We start from the raw sequence: 22,184 nt of genomic DNA, 5'->3' as shown, positions 1-22,184 counted from the left end.
TCCTTGAAACACACCACCAGAGATTCACTGTTGATGTTGTCCACAACTCACTGCCATGTGTGGACTCACAAAATGCCTTGCCTGTACTTTGCCTTCAGGTGGACAAGAGTCCAGAGGGACAGTGCAGCTGATGGCCCTGCCCCGGACCCTCCAGCAGCTAGATCACACGGCTGGTGGACCCCCCGGAGGAGATCCTGTTACAGGTGGCTCAGGACCCTGACGGTGGAGCGGCAGTGCAGCAAGGTGGGTTCCATTAGTGCAACGGACACATCATGCTTGGGGCAGCCGTGGCCTACTGGTTAGTGCTTCGGACTTGGATTGAACCCCGACCAGTAGGCACGGCTGAAGTGCCTTTGAACAAGGCACCTAACCCCTCACTGCTCCCCAAGTGCCGCTGTTGTTGCAGGCAGCTCACTGTGCCGGGATTAGTGTGTGCTTCACCTCATTCTGTGTTCACTGTGTGCTGAGTGTGTTTCACTAATTCACGGATTGGGATAAATGCAGAGACCAAATTTCCCTCACGGGATCAAAAGAGTATATATACTTATACTATACTTAATTTGAAACATTTATTAAATCAGTAGGACACATCCACATAGTTTTTACTGTGTGTACATACATAAAATGTTTTAACATTAAGTTAACAGGTACTTTTGTAACAATTTATAACCTCAGATTATAAAGTGTTGGTTATTAAAGCCAGTACAGTGCAGTGTGTAGATAATATTGAACCATTTTAACACTAACATTTCAGGTCACAAGCATGAGCATCACTGGCGTCATGCCCATTGAAATAAAGGGGGCACGTGCCCCCTCGGATTTTTCCTCCCTGATAATTTTTTTGATCATAATTTTGTTCCTATTATGCTCCATAATAAGTCAGAGCCTATAACAACTCAAATGTATTCTTCTGGATGTGTAATAAACCATAGCAAAATAGCTGAAGACCCATCAACATCAGCCCTTTTTTTTTTAAATTGGTGTCTGTGTATGTTCCTGTAACAACTCACACGCGCATTGAGCTCGCAATGTTTTGCTTGTGTTGAACTGTTGTTGAAAAGTTGTTTTATAGAAATAGGATCGCTATGACCGTGATGTAGAGGGCAAGAAAGTATAATAGTCTCTCTCATGTGCTCATGACTTAGGTTATCAGGTCACAATTGCTCATGATTTGCAGGTAGCAACTTACAAATGAGGTAGCCTATTGCTTGCCATAATGGTAATGAAAAATATATAACTAGTAGTAAAATATTCAAATATTTAGTGTTTACCTAACCTTACTCAGCACTGAAACCTGTCAAACTTCTTTCAAAGTCCTTCATCACATGAATTAAGATTAAAATAATTTAATTTCTGAGCACCACAAAGTCAGACCTCAGCAGCTTTTTTAATGTAAGATTGTTCTTAGGTCACATATCAATCAAATCATAACAACTGCAATGGTACTGTTTTAAAATCATGTGTAGTAGGCCTACACATGATAGTGTAAATGTGTGGGTCTAAACATGCTTTAATGAGCTTACACTTTAATGAGCTGAATTTGAGCTTACAGTTCTTTCACCAACCTATGTGTTTTACATTAACTTACAAAATAGATACTTTAGCTTAGTCCTCAGAAATGGTATGTTTAGCAGCCAGAATTTCAAAATTTCCAGGGGGAGAAATCTCCAGCCCCCCTCTAACATGACACCCCCCCCCCCCCCCCCCCGAAAAACAAATGTCTGATTGTGTCCCCCCTGAATTTTGGCTTGCATGACGCCCCTGATGAGCATAATACACAATACATAATACCTTCACAGTGTATCTGAATATTTTGAAACATGTCAAACATCTCACTGATCCAACCTACAGACCAGTTTTTTAAGTGCAGCTTCACAGCAGGGCTATTTTGTGTGTATAAAATATTAAAGAAATTCACACCAGAAAGTACTGACTGCAGCATAGTATAAAACGTAACAAGGAAAAACCATTACAACATCCTGAAGAAAAAAAAAAAATCAATGTATGATGTTGAACAGACAGCTGAAAAAAAGTGTAGAGTGACAGTCATGTCTGAGTGCCTAGGCAAGGAGCTTGTTTTTCAGTGCCATGGGGCTTGGTTTTGAGCGCAATGTGTCAAGTCCCACGAAAAGTCTTTGGAACACCTCAAATGTTTTAAAAAGCTTGGATGGATACTCAAGTAAGTGCATATGTCAACCCAAGCAGCAAACAGCATGCTTTGGCCAGATTTCCAAGATGGGTAACGACTGGTATTCCCTCAATGATGATTCTTACTGCTTCCAGCTCACGACAGACATAGATGCTCATATTCTTCATTTTTAGATCCTCACGAAAAGTGGTCTCTGCAGCCCCCTTTGAGATAAAAGATAAAGTAATTAAGACAAACAATCTCATTTGTTGATGAAAAACAAATACTCCACCTCTACCTTGCTGGTTCAGTCAGTTCCCCTTCACAGTCAGCGCAATTTAAACCTGTTCACCAGACTGACCCAAACTCGCTTTGAGACAATACTTACACAGTAGTCAGAGATGAGCTCCTGTCCACTCTCTCCCATATACTCAAAGAGGCATCTCAGAGTGGCATCTCTCTTCCTCACTGCAGCAGTACTTGGGTCCTGGAACAATAATGAATAAACTATTTTTGTTGGACAGGTAAATGAAAGACAATGTGAGTTGAGGGATTTAGCTTCTGGGTGTTATCTTGAGAGGTGAGAGCGGAAGGAACTCCAAGATTTAAAAGAACATGGGCAATATTACAAGGCAAGGCATGGCTGTGTCCAAAGGTCCAATGATGCAGTCTACAATGGCCAAGACAATGGGGAGGAAAAATATAGTTAGTTATCTCAAGTCTTCTGAATACAAGCCAGAGAGCCCTTTAAAACAGTGTTTCCCAACCTTTTTTCCTTGAAGGCCCCCTTGCCTGTGTCTAAGACAAGCCAGGGCCCCCTACCCAAACTCCTACCCGCATACACACACAAAAAGAATAAAGTGATTAATTACAAACGTATAAGTTCAGAGGTCAGAGGTAATACATAGCTACATGAATTTAAATGTGGAACAAACCTATGTTTTAATTAGGATTATACAGAATTTTGATTATCCAATTTGGTGTGTTATTGGGATTTTATACATTTAATGTGTGCAAATATAATTTTGGTAACCTTACAACCTCAGCCCAGGCAGCATTGTGCGGACCCCCTGCAATCTCTGGTGACCCCTAGTGGGGCAGGCTGGGAACCACTGCTTTAAAACATACACTTACAATACAAGTGAAGATTATCCTGCTGAACAAGACAAGAATTATTAACTTTAGCTCATCGCAGAATTTATTTTAGAAGATAATATGTACCTCTTGGGATTGGTCATGTCTTTCTTTGATTCAAAGAAGGCTCGGGAAGATCTTCAGCTCACAGTCCCATAGAGATGCAGTGGAAGTTGTGATTTTTGGGTTTCTGGGATTTCAAGGAAATAAGAGTTGAAAAGGATGGCCAAACAATGTATATGGGATTAATGCAACACCAATACATGGAAAAGCGGCCCTCTGTAATTATGTTAAATAAATTACTTTAAAAAGTCTATCCACCTGGTTCTTCCGCCACATATTCAACTCAAGGCTAAATACACTAGACAAGCACGGTTATTGTTCTAATCTAAACCACCATATAGGGACCGTCTATAAAGTACCTTCTGAATTACCTTCATATAGCTTTGACATCATATGACCTAGTGACTCCAAACCAATGCAGAATAGTTATCCTATATGGGACTAATCAGACACACCTCTTCTTATAGCCACTGTAAGCACACTGTATTTTATATGAATATTTTACAGAAAATACATTATTTCCTATAAGCTTGATCTTAAAAATCAAGCTTTGTGTGTGAACGGTGGGTGACTTAGCACCCCCTACCTGTGACTGCGGGGTGCTACATTGAGCTCTATATATGCTAGCCTCATTAAACTCAAACACTACTGTAGCTTCTAGCTGTGTTTACCAACTGACTATTGATTTGGCGCGGCGCTCACCGTTGGCCACATTGAGCTGATGGGACTCCGATGTCTCTGAGGAGTTGACTGTGGCATTGCTCACCTCCACTGGGGCCCTGGTGGGGAGAATTACACAGAGTCATTCAGACAGAGGGACTCAGGCCGAGGGGAGGGAGCAGGCCGATGACACTTGCATTGAATGCCGACGCTTCCCAATTCCCTTCTGGTGGATTAGGCACTGCTGCGTTTCTCGCTGTGGTGGTGGCATTAACATAAAGTCCTATTTGGATACACTCCACTTTCCTAAGCAGTCTGTGTGCTGCTCTCCCTCCAGTTTACCCCAAATAAGGTTCCTTTCTGCCGTAAGATGAGCTTGGTTTCTCTAGAAAAATCGGTTTCATCATCAGGCCTTCAGTCAGAGTTAAGCATCGAGGGCAGACTGTCATATTTCCCCACTGACACTAATGACTCGAAATTGGCGAAGAGCCCTTGACTGGCCCTTGCAGAGACTCTCCTAAGAGAGGACACTGCATTGGATTGCAGCAGTACCCTCATGTGGCGCTTCTCCCAACGAGCCACCCCCAGACAGCCCTCATTAGCTACACCTCTCGCCAAACTCAATGTGCTGAGTCACCTGTCGCCAAACTCAATGTGCTGAGTCACCTCTCACCAAACTTAATGTGCTGAGTCACCTCTCGCCAAACTCAATGTGCCGAGTCACCTATCGCCAAACTCAATGTACCAAGTCACCTATCGCCAAACTCAATGTGCTGAGTCACTTAATCGCCAGCAGAGTGCGTCTCCATGGCACCGAAGAGAGAGAGAGAGAGAGACAGAGAGAGAGGGGGGGAGATGGAGATAGAGAAAGAAAGAGAGATGCAGGCCAGCGGGGGTCAGGGGTCAGGACTCACGTGATCTCCTGCGTGGTGCTGGGGTTCGGGGGCTGCTGCTGGGGGCCGGCCTGGGGGCTGTTCTGGAACAGCACGTTGCTATGGGCGATGGGGTGGTCACTGTTGCGCATCACCAGTGGGTTGGTGGGAGAGGCAACGGAGAAGTGACCAGGACGAACGGGCTTGGCTACGCATGAAAGGAAAAAGGAAAAGAACATTAAGTCCCGATGTCCTCAAATGGGGACATAAAAGATAAAAGCTTCCTGATGTGTTACAATAAAAAATAAAATGTATGCCATGCTTTATAAGCATAAATAAACAAGTATCAACCCCATAAATTACAACGGTACTCTACCATGATGACAGTTGTCGTGTGCCCGCTGATAAAACATGTAGGTTGATATCGACGCCATCTTGTTTTTTCCCAATACAGTGTAATGTGCTTTTATTACCACTAACTGGTACAAATAACTGGCATGATATGAGGGCAACAGAAATATATTCAGAATATTGAAGTAGGAAGTCCTACAAAGCCTAAATGTTATGTCCTCATACGAGGACGCAGGGTCTCATGAGGTCTCAAATACAGCACCAACGTACATAAATAATATGAAACCTGCAATATTAACAGCACTCCACAGAGTGTGGGATTCAGGCAAAACTGAGATGCCATACTGTCACGTTCAGGGTCTGATAACAAAATGGCCTCACAAGTGGTGTCTTCATAGGATCCTTCTAACTTCCTTAGGGTTATTGTTTAATATCCATGCATTATATCATTATGTGCATTTCATAGACGTGTATCAGACACTGTGTATTACGTGATGTGATCTTATTTGGACGCTGGCGTGGCCGGCTCACCGGTCTGTGCGGCGTGGGGATGCCTGAGCGGGTAGCGGACCCTCATGACGTCCTTGATGCGCTGGGCCTCCTGCTGATAGCGCCGGCGCTCCCTCATGGCGCTCTCCTTGGCCTCCTTTAGTGCACCCTCCAAGGCCTTAACTCGCTCCGCCGTAGACCGAAGACGTTTCTCCAGTTTAGGAAGCTCACAACGCAGATCTGCATTGTCACGTACCAGCTGTTTAACGGGAGGAGGAGAGAAGGGTGGGGTGTAGCAGAAGGGAGAGAGAGAGATTTTTCATTTCACTGATAAAAATAAAAATAAAAATGTGATGTGAGGAGCAATCCATAGCCATTATGGTCATTCATGCATATCATTCTCAAAGACGAACAGTATTGCTAATTGTGTGAATATTTATTGTTTGTTTGTTTATTTGTATATCGGTTCAAGACTTAGGTTATCAGTCTTAGTAGGGAATAATTAATGCAAATATGTACCGGTAATGTAAATAAAGCTTTCAAGAATTTAAATGGATTTCATTTTAAGAGAGAGAGAGAGAGGTTAAAACAAAAGTGCAAAAGTGAAAAAGAATAGTGCCAGGTTAACACCAAACACCTGTGCTGTGATTTGACAGCATTCGTTTGCATGACTGATGGCTCAGCTGAAGCAGACTGATTTCTCTCTGTTGTGTTCAAGTGAGGAAACAGAAAGACAGAGAGAGACAGAGAGAAAGAGACTAGAGAGAGAGGGAGGGAGAGAGAGAAAGAGACTAGAGAGAGAGCGACAGATGTCAAACCCCAAATATTTTTCATATTTCCTGCCTCCGACAACTACAAAAAGCCCATGTGCCTCAGTAGTCCCTTGTGCCTGCATATCTAGGCCTCAGTAGTCCCTTGTGCCTGTAGGCCTCAGTAGTCCCTTGTGCCTGCATATATAGGCCTCAGTAGTCCCTTGTGCCTGCATATATAGGGCAGAATTACCATACTGCTGGCGTGACATTCCCATCCTCTCCAAATGTTTTCTCAACTCTGAGAGCATTGGCATAGAAGAAGCCCACGTGCCATTGTAACAGATAATGAAGAGAGTGGGAATTGGACTCTGGAAGGATCCAAGAGCCCTGTGCCAACAGCCACTATTATATCCAGCATTTGCTCACTGGACACATGAGATCCACTCCAGCCTTGATCTGAGGATTTATTGATTTCCACGTGAGCCTTTCTGTCTCTCTCTGTCTCTCTCTCTCTCTCTGTCTCTCTGTCTGTCTGTCTGTCTCTGTCTGTCTCTCTCTCTCTCTCTGTCTCTCTGTCTGTCTGTCTGTCTCTGTCTGTCTCTCTGTCTGTCTGTCTGTCTCTGTCTGTCTCTCTCTCTCTCTCTGTCTCTCTGTCTGTCTGTCTGTCTCTGTCTGTCTCTCTCTCTCTGTCTGTCTGTCTCTCTCTGTCTCTCTCTCTGTCTGTCTCTCTCTCTGTCTCTGTCTCTCTCTTTGCTTGCCTGAGTGAGTAAGCACATTAGCAGCCTCTAACGGCCCCATGGAGGCTGCTGCTGCTTTTAGGAGGAGGCTGCTGCTTTTAGGAGGAGGCTGCTGCTTTTAGGAGGAGGCTGCTGCAGTATTGCAGACTTGCTTCTGCCTCCACGGGTTGGTCCGATTGAAAAGAGAAATCCTATATATTTGTAAGAATCAGAACTTTTGTGTGTGTGTGTGTGTATGTGATAAAGATGTCTATTTGTAAGTGTCTGTGTATATGCTTATGTAAATATATGGATATCTACTTGACATGCTTGTCAAGCTACATTATTTATGCATTTTTTTTCTTGAGATTGATGACAATGATGAGAATCAATCTCAATCTACTTAACTGCCTTCATTAAGTAACTATTGAAATGAGATCAGTGGGTGTGACCAACCCATCTTGAGGATCTGAGCTCAACTGTGCCCGTTTGCAGGGTGTCTGTGGTGCCAGGAAGAGAATGCCATCCTGTGCCCGTTTGCAGGGTGTCTGGTGCCAGTGTGTGTGTGTGTGTGATATTTGTGTGTGTGTGTGTGTGTGTGTGTATGTGTGTGTGTGTGTGTGTGCTCTAGTCTGCAGTTTTGTAACTCTGCCCACTATCACAGTGACAGGCTGCAGAAATGGGCTTTTGGGAGAAGGACTGGGGGGGGGGGGGGAGAGGAAGCCAGTAAAGGGTGAGAAAGACTGCAAGAATCTGCGTGTGTGTGTGTGTGTGTGTGTGTGTGTGTGTGAGCAACTGTCTGTGTGGGAGGTTGTAAAAGTACTGTGTGCAATACAGTACGTATATGTCCTGTGTGCCTGTGTGTGTGTGTGTGTGCGTGTTTCTGTGTGTGAGCAACTGTCTGTGTGGGAGGGTGTAAAAGTACTGTGTGCAATACATATATGTCCTGTGTGTCTGTATCTGTGTCTGTGTCTATGTGTGTGTGTGTGTGTGTGTGTGTGTGTGTGTGTGTGTGTGTGTGTGTATATGTGTGGTGATGAATGGACAAGCGCCTATCTGCAATTCATTCCACTTAATTTGTCTGAGGCAGGCCAGCCGCTGTGCGCCAGGGCACACCTCTCTGCGCTGGCATCTCTCTCTGTGTGCTGCAGCAGCCCCAGTGCCCGCTGAGCCCCACTCGGCTAGAATTACCAGCTCTGTGGCGGTGACCGCCATGATTGATGACAACGTCGCCGTTTGGCCCTGCCCACTGGAAATAAGGGGAAACTAGCACGCTAATGGTGTTTGTGTAGCTAGCGCTGCACAATGATGAATGGACACAATGCTGGACCACACCCTTATAAGGATGGTGTACCTCTTCTTAAAAATATAACCACCTAACCACTCCTGTATGTTGTTATCCTATTGTGCATCAGTGTGGAGGAGGAATGCACGCTCAAGTAGAGGTGATGGTCAGGAGGTTATCACATTAAAGCCAGAGTAGCCACACGATAGATATATATACATAGATGCCATATATATATATCTATGAGCCACACACTCTGATCTCCTGATATATTTAAAGGCCGATGTTTCAGCTAACAGCCTTTATCAAGGTTCCATCTGGGTTATTCTGTGCAGTGATAAAATATCAAATCTATTCTTTTCAGTTCATATCTCTAAACCCTGATGGGAAACCCCAGTTACGAGTGGGAACAGACTCCACCAAAAATACATATTTAACACCTTGAAACTATTTCAGCTTGTTTTTCCGGGGATCTTTCATTCAGTGCCTGGAATATCACTACGCACTGGAAATGCTGAGTGTGTCCTCTGTTTTCCCTCATCTCCTCTGAAATGATTATGGAGACCCGTGGGGTTCTGGGAACGGACATATTGGCTAGCACATGAGGTGGCGGGAAGTTCCATGACCTGCTCCCAACAGATATATGGATGTATGCGAGCCATGGCACAACACAGTTCAGTGTTCCTGGGACCGGCTGCTGCTTGTGTAATATAAAGCCTGCTCATCACAGGGAGCTGGTTCTGTGCACGCCTGTCATTTAGCGGCTGTTTAGTCTGAGGCTGAGCTGTGCTTTGCCCCCTGGTGGAGGAGGCCTGAATGAGACATAAAGAGACCTGAGCTGTGCTCTGCCCCCTGGTGGAGGAGGCCTGAATGAGACATAAAGAGACCTGAGCTGTGCTCTGCCCCCTGGTGGAGGAGGCCTGAATGAGACATAAAGAGACCTGAGCTGTGCTCTGCCCCCTGGTGGAGGAGGCCTGAATGAGACATAAAGAGACCTGAGCTGTGCTCTGCCCCCTGGTGGAGGAGGCCTGAATGAGACATAAAGAGACCTGAGCTGTGCTCTGCCCCCTGGTGGAGGAGGCCTGAATGAGACATAAAGAGACCTGAGCGTCGGCGACACAGACAGTGGGGACACATAATGAGCAACTGCACCTCCTCTCTGACAGATGGAGCAGAGAGAGGAGAGGAGAGGAGGAGAGAGCAGGAGCGGAGAGGAGAGGAGAGGAGAGAGGGGGGGGGGGGAGAAGACAGAGGGGGGGGGAGAAGAAAGGGGGAGTGGAAAGAGAGGATGGGAGGAGAGGAGAGGAAAGGGGGAGTGGAGGAGAGAGGAGGAACGAGGGGGAGAGGAGAGGCAGACCAACAGGCGGAGACCCCAGATTGGCCAGAATAATGATCTCTTTAGTGGCAGACAGTAACTAAACAGGCAAATGATCACACACGCCCCACCCCTCGCACACACACACACACACACACACACACACACAGCTTTGCATTGGAACATTTTGGGATTATCTTTGGATCACTGAACAACACATCTCTTAGTTAACAGTGCAGTCTCTACCCACAACACAGATTGCAAAATTCGCTGACCTGTTTGTGAACTTGTTGTTTTCAAGAAAGGAAATCTTCTGTTTCTGGGTGGAAGACCCCCCACTATCATCAGGATCCAATTCGGAGCTCTGGAGACACAGGAAGAGGGATTTGTCAGAGAGCGGTCTCAGACCGGGAGAGAAAGTATCAAGTACTCAAGCAAGTTTCCCTCTCCCTCTGACACACTTACTCGTTTAACCCGCGTCGTGAGGTCTTGAACAAACAGCTTCCTAAGGTTGTGCAGGGTCTGGAGTTCGCGGGCCTTTAGGGGAAGATGAGAGGACTGTGTTAAAACTGGGGACAAATCCAATAGCAGCAGGATCCTCGAAGCATAATTAAGAAGAAGCATAATCCACCATGTTCTACCAAGGGTTCTACCTTGTACACAGATTTCAGTGAGAGCTATCAAGGTTTCTCAATATACAAAATGGACAGATTTCATTAATGTACAGCGCCTGTCAAAAGTTTGGGCATACTGACTAATTTCTCTTTTTCTTTATTTTTCTTTCTTCTGACTGTTTTTACATTGTAGAACAAAAGTTAAGCAAAGAAAACTCCGGAGTGACTATCCAACGGTCCTTAGGTGTGACCATACATGTTGGCTACTGTCCTTAGGTGTGACCATACATGTTGCCTACTGTCCTTAGGTGTGACCATACATGTTGCCTACTGTCCTTAGGTGTGACCATACATGTTGGCTACTGTCCTTAGGTGTGACCATACATGTTGGCTACTGTCCTTAGGTGTGACCATACATGTTGCCTACTGTCCTTAGGTGTGACCATACATGTTGGCTACTGTCCTTAGGTGTAACCATACATGTTGGCTACTTTTCTTTTACTCATGAAATTCTCAAAACTGTTTGCTCCATCATCTTATCACTTCATCAAAGCAGTTTCTCGCCATGTTGAACAAATAGCAATGCTTTAGTACATCCATGCAACTGATTCTGTACAAATGTCTGCTGTTTTTATTTTCATTTGTGAATGTCATGTTGGTCACTATAGTGCACTATACTGGTTCCCTGCTGAATAGTACCCCATAAAACAAATTGGCCTGATTTCATCGCTTCTGTCCTTACATGCAAATGTGTTGAACTAGCTGTCATAACTAGTTTCCATAGTCTGTCTAGCATATATAAATGTAAGTGACCTGACAGACATTTTTCATTTTACACAATGCTGTAAAGGCCTTTGTTTTATACGGTCACAATGTCGTCTGTCAAAAGAAAAAACGTAGAAACACATCCACTGTCTTGCAATCAACCCCCTCCACACACAATAATGTTGTAATAATAACTTTTTAACTGTAGTTTCGAAATAGAAAATAGTGCTGCCTTGCACATTGTTCATTATTTATACTTACAGAGTAAACTGTAAACAATGGCGTCAGGCGTTCTGACATTCGATTTGCTCCGACTGTTCTTGGTATCAATATTTGCTTTTGAGGCATTAACAAAGCATTTTGAGCAAGATACACACTTTTGCAGGTAATCCACTATGCGGTGCAGTTTGCACTATTTGTTTTTAAAAATGCACTAACTGTTGTGCAAATGTTAATGATGATTTGAGAAATGCACCAAAGCGACTGGGAAAAACTGTAATTGAAAAGCATTCTAAGTGAAGCTTGTGATGATGCAAATATTGGGCAAAGCTGTCATGAAGGTAAACGAATGCTTTCTAACACATGTGGCGATGTGAACCTGTGAACCTTTTCATAAAGGAAAATGTAAGGCACTTTCTTTACAGTACTGCTTGTCAAAAATTGCATGTGTTGTAACTTAACACCACTGTCCAGAGAACTGATATGGAAACCTTAGCCTGAAACTACAGTACGTGTAGGATGTCCTAATATGACAACCCAATATTTCAATCATCATAGCAAAAAATAAATATATACAGATAATATGGCTCATTAACCATGTTTTTCTTTATGGTGAGGTGTCTAATGGACGGTTGGAAATGTGGAATGCACACTTACAACAGTCTCCTCCAGCCCCTTGAGATCCTGCCTAGACTGCTCGTTGCGTTCATGGAGAAATCTAACAGAGAGCAGAGCAAAAAAAACTGGTTATCTTTACCATCAATATTCCATTACAGAGCTGCGAAGATCTGAGTGATGCAATTTTCAGTGCACACGACAGCAGGAACAAGGTCATGAATAATGATTTAATCTCAGTGTTCTGAAAAGGCCATGTTAGGAGAGCTTTCCCTTTAGGAGTTTGGGAAACTTTCCCTTTAAATGAAATATGACTATGAAAAAATATATTTTCAGTATATCTAACCAAATAATTAATTGAATTAGTCAAACGAATTCAGTATGTAAATAATTGCATCAATATATTTTTCTCAGTGGTATTTGTCATTTATTTCTCATTTTATTATACGTATGTACAGTATTTACAGAGTGTGTGCGTGCGTGCGTGGGTGTGTGCGTGCGTGCGTGCGCATGTGAGTGTGTGTGAGTGCGCGTGCGTGCGTGTGAGTGCGCGTGCGTGCGCAAGTGAGTGTGTGCGTGCGTGCGTGCGAGTGTGTGCGTGCGTGTGCGTGTGAGTGTGTGCGTGCGTGAGTGTGTGTGTGTGTGTGTGTGTGAGTGTGTGTGTGAGTGTGAATGTGTGTGTGCGTGCGCGCGTGCGTGCGTGTGCGTGTGAGTGTGTGCGTGCTTTAGGAGTTTGTGAGTGTGCGCGAGTGAGTGTGCGTGTGAGTGCAAGCGTGCGTGCGTGCGTGCGCGAGTAAGTGTGTGTGAGTGCGCGTGCGTGCGTGCGTGCGCGCGCGTGTGTGCGTGCGCGTGTGTGTGTGTGTGTGTGTGTGTGTTTGTGTGTACCTGTGCATTAATCAGCCGCAACCAAGAGCAGTTGCGGGCTGACTTTGATCCCCGTACACACACACACACACACACACACACACACACACACACACACACACACACACACACACACACACACACAGCACAGATACACACACACACACACAGCACAGGTACACACACACACAGCACAGGTACATACACACACACAGCACACACAGCACAGATACACACACACACACACAGCACAGGTACATACACACACACACAGCACAGATACACACACACACACACAGCACAGATACACACACACACACACAGCACAGATACACACACACACACACAGCACAGATACACACACACACACACACACACACACACACACACACACAGCACAGGTACACACACACACACACACACACAGCACAGGTACACACACACACACACACACACAGCACAGGTACATACACACACACACACACACACACAGCACAGGTACACACACACACACACACACACAGCACAGATACACACACACACACACACACACACACACACACACACACACACAGCCCCGAAGGCCCAGCCAGCGTGGAGGGTGAGTAGGGGGAAGAAGAGGAGAGGAAGAAGAGGAGAGGAAGAAGAGGAGAGGAAGAAGAGGAGATTCATTAAACACTCATCAGCCGAATGAAACACGCTCTGAAAAGATACGCTGCGTTTGTTGGGTAGTTTGGAGGCAAGCGTCTGTCTGGGAATGCTGTTTTCACCGAATGCCAGCGCTCAAGGGAGACAGTTTCTGATGTAAGAGAATTTACAGCGATAAGTCGGAAAGAAGATGATGTTATGAAAAAGGATAGATGAGCTGAAGGCCCAAAAAAGAGGAGAGAGAGGAGAGGAGAGGAGAGAGAGGAGAGGAAAGAGAGAGGAGAGAGAGGAGAGCAGAGGAGAGAGAGGAGAGGAGAGGAGAGGAAAGAGAGAGGAGAGGAAAGAGAGAGGAGAGGAGAGAGAGGAGAGGAGAGGAGAGGAGAGAGGGGCCCCACATGGACGCGTGCAGAAGTAGCAGCAGGATTTACTGTAATAAGGGCTGTGCTGCAGTAATGGCCTCTGGAGGAATCAACAATGAGAAGAAGAGGAGAGCAGGAGGACAATTAGAGAGACGGATAAAGAGAGAGAGAGGGATGAGAGAGAAAGAGAGAGAGGGAGAGATCGATGAGAGGGAGAGAGGGAATGAGAATGAGAAAGTGAGAGAGAGGGAGAGGGAGAAAGGGAGGAGAGAGAGAAATGAGAGAGATAGGGATGAGAGAGTGAGAGGGAGGGAGAAGGGGATGAGATAAAGAGGAATGCGAGAAAGGGATGAGAGAGGGATAAGAGAGAGAGAGGGGAACTGAGCATTCAGTCAGAGCACTGGATGTATAATGTAAGCGTGTTGGGTAAGAGTGCCTGGGGCTTCAAACATATTTTGAGGAAAGCAATTATGTGAATATGAGCAACCGAGGAAGAGATGTGGGAGGAAGACAAAGAGATAAAGAGAACAGAGTGAGAGAAAGACTGGAACAAAAGCACCACTCCACAGGGGGAGAAGGTGACAGAGGAGGATGAGCAGCATTTGGCTGTGATGGAGTGAGAGAAAGGGGGGAAAGAGAGAGAGAGTGAGAGAGAGACAATTAGGGAACGGAAAGAGAGTGAGAGAGAGAAATGGGCTACTTTAGTACGAGAAGGCTGTTAATACGGCCGCTTTGTTTCCGCTGGAGTGTTAACTGTGTTATAACGGCATCTGCTGTTATATTCTGCTCATAACATCTTCACTCCGACACTGAATATCTTGTTTGCCCAATAATACAAATTTTAACTTGAATAAATCCTTCTTTATCGTAACATGCTGATTTACTAGGTGCAACATCCAATGGGGTCCGTGTAGAGACACTAACACATTAACAATAGCGGCAGGTTCCAACACACCTGGCTCCACTGGAAAAGAAACGAGCGTATTAGAGCCTTTAGTGCGAGTAGCCCATAGGGAATGGAAAGAGAGAGCGAGAGAGCACGCAAGAGCAAGCGAGCAAAGAGCGAGTGACTGATACAGTGAGTGAGTGATAGAGTGAGTGAGTGATACAGTGAGTGAGTGATAGAGTGAGTGAGTGATACAGTGAGTGAGTGATAGAGTGAGTGAGTGATACAGTGAGTGAGTGATAGAGTGAAAAAGTGTCACACACTCGGCGAGGTTGTCGATGATCTTCTGCTTCTGGTTGATCTCGTCGCGCAGGCGGCCCAGTTACTTGTGATGCGACTCGCGACGAGACTCCATCTGCTGCTCCAGCACCCGCTGCCACGGGATATGACAACGTTAACACACCGCACCATCAAGAGTCTACCTCAACCAGAAACATGCCTACTGCTGTGCTGATACACCTGTACTGTTGCCGTAGTTACCTTGACATCGCCAGACTCTTCCATATCCATCAGGCTGTCCTTCTTGGACACGCCCCCTACAGTCTCTGTAACACAAACACAACACAAACATCAGACACTCCAGAAACACTTTGAAAACTAGTGTTATTTCCCAATACTATTTGTTAGTGTATACACTCAAATACTAAAAAAATTAGTTTGATTGATTTTGCAAATGTCTTCAGCTATGAGGTTAATACATGGGGCAGTAAATATGTTATTAATATGGTTTTGCTTTTTTTTAACTTGCATAAAACACTGTCCTGCGGTTTATACACAATGCGGCGAATACACAGGAAATGACTGTATCAAAATGCTTTATGAGCATTGCTAAGTAAATATTGGAAATATTCAAACACAGACAGAATGTTGACAGTTGTCATGGTAACAGACGTGTCTCCTACTGCATGTGCCGTACCTTGGGCATCTTACCGCCATAAACTCATGCAGAGTATGACATATGCATATCAATGATCACACTACATTTTTTTCTGTAGGAGCACTTGTATTTGGTATTGGGCCTCTCCGGGTGATAAGAGAACACATAACACATTAGACATGTTCATTGGCAAAAATTATTTCTGCCATTGTCTGCCATGTTTGCCAGGACTATGTTTGTCATCTAGCTCACAATTTCACGGTCTCTTACTTAATAATCAATCCCAAAGTGGCTAGGGCTTTTTTAGGTCATGTTCATGAAAAAGTGAGTTCATGAGTATAATTGTCGATATGACATTAATTTAAAATCAGTTTAAGTGTACTGTAAGTTATTATTCCATTCTTCACAGTTCAATCTTACTTTGTTTCAGTCAATCTCTGGCAGGCTGTGATCTCTACAGGCACTTTAAGGTGTCAATACATCGGGCAGGAAGTAAGGTGTGCGTTAGTACTGTAGCTTAAATGAATTTATTTGTTTGGTTATTCTTTGACCAATACAACATTTGTGCGCTCGTTTTAGTGCAGTGAGATCTGTTAATTGTGTGTCTCAGAATCAGTGTGTGAGACTTGAGTGTGTGAGACTTGAGTGTTTTTATCTCGCTCCACAGAACATGGCAACATTGCAGGTCGTGTGAGCTATGAGCCTCCTCTTGGTATGGGAAGCTGTAGCAGTAGTATATACACTATGTAGTATACTATATAAGGTATAGCAGTAGTATATATACTATGTAGTATACTATATAAGGTATGGGAAGCTGTAGCAGTAGTATATACACTATGTAGTATACTATATAAGGTATGGGCAGCTGTAGCAGTAGTATATACACTATGTAGTATACTATATAAGGTATGGGCAGCTGTAGCAGTAGTACTATGTAGTATACTATATAAGGTATGGGAAGCTGTAGCAGTAGTATATACACTATGTAGTATACTATATAAGGTATGGGAAGCTGTATACACTATGTAGTATACTATATAAGGTATGGGCAGCTGTTGCAGTAGTATATACACTATGTAGTATACTATATAAGGTATGGGCAGCTGTTGCAGTAGTATATACACTATATAAGCTGCAGCAGGTGTTGCAGCCTTGGGCTCTGCTGCTGCTGCCATATGGGCTGTGTCAGTGCTGCTGGACCTGAGGCGTCTCTCCAGGGTCTGATTTAACGGTCGGGTCAACAGGACTGACTCTCAAGCCAAAGAGCTGTAGCCGTTAGCTTCTCGAGTGGAAATTTCTTGAGGGTTCGAGAGAGCTAAGGGCCTCCTTACACCAAACAACTCTGACAAGATTTGGGAAAGATTCTTGAAAGATTGTAGTCTTTTGTGTAAACCTTGAATGGGGGGCATTAGTTAACAGACTTCAATCTTTCAAGAATCTTTCCCAAATTTTGTCAAAGTTATTTGCTGTAAGGGGCCATAAACTGCAACTACAGCACTGTCTTGGCAACCTTACTATTGCCTGGAAAGTTACAGTACTTGGATTAGATTCAACTTTATTGTCATTGTGCAGAGTACAAGTACAGAGACAACGAAATGCAGTATGAATACTGGATGCCATGATAACTGAACTGATTTAAAATAACTCTAACTTTGATATCAGAGCCATATCGAGGGCCTTGGAATAGTATAGTTCTGACTGACCAAGACAGAACCCCACCGCAAACTCAGCAGCAAATGCCCAGTTACACTCTCCCTCTGCCTAGACAAGTAGATGTATAGACCCTTTCAGGAGAGTTCCATTATCAGCATCTTATTCCACTGCTAGGTTGAATTTCCCATTGTCCTACATACGACCATTAACCGTATGTTATTTGCACACCTATGAAGTAGATCCATTTTTTTGGCCGTATTACACTTGTATATTAATTCGCCGAACTCGTTGTGAAGTTTAAATGAACTGTCACGTTGCATCCGAGCTGTAAAATGCAGACGTTCAAAACATGGCAACATTATAGCATATGACGGAGGTGGCTTTTAGCTAGATGGATGACAGCAGGCTAAGTAAAATAGCGATGTTTCAAAGCTAAAGTTCATCAGAATCTTGGGATACGCCCGCTTGACAACGGGAGAGATAGAACTAACGACTGGCCTTTGGCCGTAGCAACCATCCATTTAGAACTAGTAACGGCAGTTTGTCCTGCAAGTTGAGAAATTACAGTTGATATGTGTCGGAAGAAATTAGTTGTACAAACAAGACAGTTTTAGCGATTAAAGCGTTTAAATTGTAACAGGAAATGAACACAACGCAAGTGGCAACAGTGGAATAAGCGGGATAATGGACTCCACGGTGGTCTGTTCACAGAAGTTAATGCACTTACGAGGTTTAAACCTCCGCTTCGCGTCGGGGCCGTTTTACAACCTCGACCGTGCATTAACTTCTGTGAACAGACCACCGTGTCGTCCATTATTCCCTTACATAGTTGGCCCCACAAGGCTTCCGTTTTAACATTCCATATTTTTTTAGTTAGTTTCATAGTTTTAGCACTCTCAAACATTTCCCAACTCTGAACTCACACTATACTGACTTTGCACTCATTCACTCCTCAGCACTCATGACCCCCCCCACACACACACACACACACACACCCACACACACCTACAAGACTTTTAGCACTTTTACATCCCTCTCCCTATGCACAGACCTTTTATTTATTTTCTTATTTCATCACATGTCAAAACACACACACACACACACACACACACAACACACACACACACACACACACATATCTGACTTTCTCCAACTTTTGCACACTTTTTATTTATTATTTTTGATTTCTCCTCCATCTACCCATGTCGTTGATTGCCTAGCCTTTCTGCCCCCCCACCCCCCTTCACTTCACATACATACAGCACACTGGCTTGCTACAGTAAGCCTCCTCTACATACTTGCTGCACACTGCCCCCCCCCCCCCCCACATACACAGCACATTGTCTTCAGGATCTTCTCCAACACACATCCTCTACATACTTACAGCACACTGCCCCCACCTCAAAGTCAAAGTCAAAGTCAAAGTCAGCTTTATTGTCAATTTCTTCACATGTTCCAGACATACAAAGAGATCGAAATTACGTTTCTCTCTATCCCACGGTGAAGACAAGACATATTTTACCAATTTAAGTCCACAGACAAACATAACATTCAAGTAAACAAAAAAGTAAGTAAATAAGAGGGCACATATAATAATGAAAAAAAAATAAGAGCAGCAAAATTTGGTTTAAATTGTGCATAGACAGTCAATAAAATACTAGTGCAAAGTCAGGCCAATAAAGGCTTGGGTGGTTCTGTTTGACCTAAGTAAGAAAGAAAGTGACATAGTGGTGCAAGTTATGTAAGAGCAGCAGAAGTGTTGTGTTTTCAGGACAACAACAACAAGTTGTAAAGTGTACAAGTGTGCAAGTGTGCAAGTGGAGTAGTGCACGCGGCCATTTTGGGTCCAATGTCCAGGATGTTATGTAGCTGAGGGTGGAGGGGGGAGAGGAGGGAGAGAGTTCAGCATCCTTACAGCTTGGTGTATGAAGCTGTTGGTGAGTCTGGTAGTGCGGGAGCGCAGGCTTCTGTACCTCTTCCCAGAGGGCAGTAGATCGAACAGATTGTGAGCGGGGTGACTTGCATCACTCACAATTTTTGGTCGCCTTGCGGGTGAGGTGGGTGGTGTAAATGTCCTTCAGGGAGGGGAGTGGAAGCACCAATATCCTTCCAGCTGTGTTCACTATGCGCTGCAGGGCTTTCTGTTGTATTCAGTGCAGCTTCCGCCCCACACAGCGATACAGCTGGAGAGGATGCTCTCAATGGTGCCTCGGTAGAATGTGGTCATGATGGCTGGTGGAGCACTTGCTCGCCTGAGTTTCCGCAGGAAGTACAGGCGGCGCTGAGCTCTCTTCGCCAGTGATGCAGTGTTGGTGGTCCAGGAGAGGTCTTCGCTGATGTGCACCCCCAGGAATTTGGTGCTGCTCGCTCTCTCCACCACAGCACCGTCGATGGTCAGTGGCAGGTGTTGGGTGTGACCTCTCCGGAAGTCAACAACAATCTCTTTGGTCTTGCTGACGTTCAGCAGGAGGTTGTTGTCCCTGCACCACGTGGTCAGATGGTCGACCTCCAACCTGTATTGAGTCTCGTCGCCCTTGGTGATGAGACCCACCAGAGTTGTGTCGTCAGCAAATTTCACTATGTGATTGTTGCTGTAGGTTGCAGTGCAGTCATGCGTCAGCAGGGTGAAGAGCAGCGGACTGAGCACGCAGCCTTGGGGGGGCCCCTGTGCTCAGTGTGATGCTGCTTGAGGTATTGTTGCCAACACGTACTACTTGAGGCCTCTGACAGAGGAAGTCCAGTAGCCAGTTGCAGAGGTAGGTACTGAGTCCCAGTTTGTCAAGTTTGCAGATGAGTTGTTGTGGTATTATGGTGTTGAATGCAGAACTGAAGTCTATAAACAGCAATCTCACATATGAGTCTCTTTTTTCCAGGTGGGTGAGGGCTGGGTGGAGGGCAGAGCAGATTGCATCCTCTGTAGACCGCTTGGCTCGGTATGCAAACTGGAAGGGGTCCAGGGTGGGGGGGGAGAATGGGCTTTGATATGTGACATGACAAGCCGCTCAAAGCACTTCATGATGATGGGTGTCAGTGCCACAGGGCGGTAGTCATTGAAGCAGGATGGAGCAGTTTTCTTCGGCACAGGTATGATGGTGGCAGCTTTGAAACATGATGGGACGATGGCTTGCTTCAGGGAAGTGTTAAAGATGTCTGTGAAGACATCCTTAAGCTCCCCTGCGCAGTCCTTCAGGCGCAACGACCTGGGATGTTGTCTGGACCTGTTGCCTTACGGGTGTTGATAGCAGCAAGTGTCCTCTTCACGCTGTCAGCAGAGAGGCACAGGGGCTGCTCATGTAGAGGGGGATGGGTCTTCTGTGGGCAGGTGCTGTTTTGTGCTTCAAAGCGAGCAAAGAAGCGGTTCAGGTTGTTGAGCAGAGGGATGTTGCTCTCACAGCTCTGTGGCGCGGGCTTGTAGTCCGTGAGGGCCTGAATGCCCTGCCATAGGCTTTGTGCGTTCCTGCTGTCTTTGAAGTGGGTGGTTATCTTGAGAGTGTATTCCTTTTTTGCTTCCTTGATGCCACGGGACAGGTTGGCTCTCGCTGTTCTCATGCCAGCTTCATCCCCAGCTCTGTAGGCTTTGTCTCTGGCCCTCAGCAGCCTGAGGACATCCCCTGTCAGCCATGGCTTCCAGTTGGCCCGAGTGATGATGTCTTTTGTGTGGGTCACATCATCGATGCACTTGGTGATGTAAGAGGTTACAGTGTCTGTATACTCTTCTATGTCTGTCCGGTTGTTGTAAGTGGCTGCCTGCTTAAACATTTCCCAGTCTGTTGTGTCAAAGCAGTCTTGAAGAGCATCGGAGGCTCCCTCAGGCCTCACCTACCCACCTACACACTACACACACACACAGTCACTGCCCCCACTCCCCCTCCCGCCCACACACACATCTTCACTGTCATCACTCACATACATTACATACAGTACTCTGCTTGCAATAAGTCCCTGCCCCCCCCCCCCCCCCCTACATACACAGCACATTATTTCATCAGGAAGCTTCTCCAACACACATCCCCAACATACTTACAGCACACTGCCCCCCCCCCCCAATACACAGCACATTGTCTCATGAGGAAGCTTCTCCAACACACATATTGCACACTGCCCTCTCCCCACATACACAGCACACTATCCCATCTCCCCTGTCATCCCCCCAACACACACACCAAGACCCCTGGCAGTTGGGTTAGCCCCTTGAGCCGTGGATCTGCCCAAGGTTTCTTCCTTGGTAAGGGGAGTTTTTCCTTGCCCCTGTTGCTCTTGGGTGCTCCTTGTTGGTGCCCCCCACCCAATCCCAATCCTCCCCCACCTTTTTTATGCAGCCCTTGCCACTTAATCTACTAAACCCTCTTCTACTGCACTTTTTACCCCCCCCCCCCCATTAATGCACAAATAGGCTGACACCAGACATAATTTCACTGCATTTCTTACTTCCAGTAACTATATGCATGTGACAATAAACTTCCTTGTATCCTTGTATCCTTGTATGTTATCTTAATGCAAGAGGAAGTAGATTGGGAACTAAATAGAATGTTCAAGCATTGTTTTTGTTTTTGTTGTTGAAAGGGTCTATAACAGGCCTAAATACAGAATACTAAGTATGACCATTTGTAAGCTGCTAAAAGTGAAAGTATCAGACAGATGTATAAATCTAATGTAAATGTAAACGTGATGACATGTAAATGTAATTGTAGACCAGGCTGTCTCTGTCCCATTTGCCCAGACCCAAACACACACACACATACACACACCTGCGAGATGAGGAGGTGGCAGGAGGAGAGCTCGCGGCCGGTCTCCTCCATCTTGCGGTGGCACTGGAGCTGCAGGTTCTCCAGCTGGTGGCAGCGCTTCACCATGGACTT

General features: G+C 45.3%; 1 protein-coding gene across 1 annotated transcript; it reads right to left on the bottom strand.

Moving 5' to 3' along the window:
* Positions 1-2,451: 2,451 nt before the first annotated feature.
* LOC121706629 (kinesin heavy chain-like) lies at positions 2,452-21,934 on the bottom strand. Its single transcript, XM_042088536.1, has 7 exons — positions 21,928-21,934; positions 10,041-10,051; positions 5,740-5,956; positions 4,900-5,065; positions 4,028-4,104; positions 3,350-3,452; positions 2,452-2,615 (listed from the first exon to the last, which is right to left on the bottom strand). The coding sequence occupies exons 3-6, from the start codon at positions 5,834-5,836 to the stop codon at positions 3,403-3,405; spliced, it is 390 nt and encodes a 129-aa protein (XP_041944470.1). The 5' UTR covers positions 5,837-5,956; positions 10,041-10,051; positions 21,928-21,934; the 3' UTR covers positions 2,452-2,615; positions 3,350-3,402.
* Positions 21,935-22,184: the final 250 nt, after the last annotated feature.

The sequence above is a fragment of the Alosa sapidissima genome, chromosome 4 (assembly GCF_018492685.1).
Source record: "Alosa sapidissima isolate fAloSap1 chromosome 4, fAloSap1.pri, whole genome shotgun sequence".
NCBI classification, from domain to species: domain Eukaryota; kingdom Metazoa; phylum Chordata; class Actinopteri; order Clupeiformes; family Clupeidae; genus Alosa; species Alosa sapidissima.
This window is presented reverse-complemented; position numbering and strand designations above follow the sequence as displayed.

Bases quoted from the DNA above. Each gene is read 5' to 3' on its own strand.
- LOC121706629 (XM_042088536.1), bottom strand. From the start codon at position 5,836: ATGAGGGAGCGCCGGCGCTATCAGCAGGAGGCCCAGCGCATCAAGGAC. The intron at 5,066-5,739 runs GTGAGCCGGCCA...TTTCATGCGTAG, and splicing joins TCCCCACGCCGCACAGACCG to CCAAGCCCGTTCGTCCTGGT. The intron at 3,453-4,027 runs GTGAGCGCCGCG...TTGAAATCCCAG, and splicing joins TCAGCTCAATGTGGCCAACG to AAACCCAAAAATCACAACTT.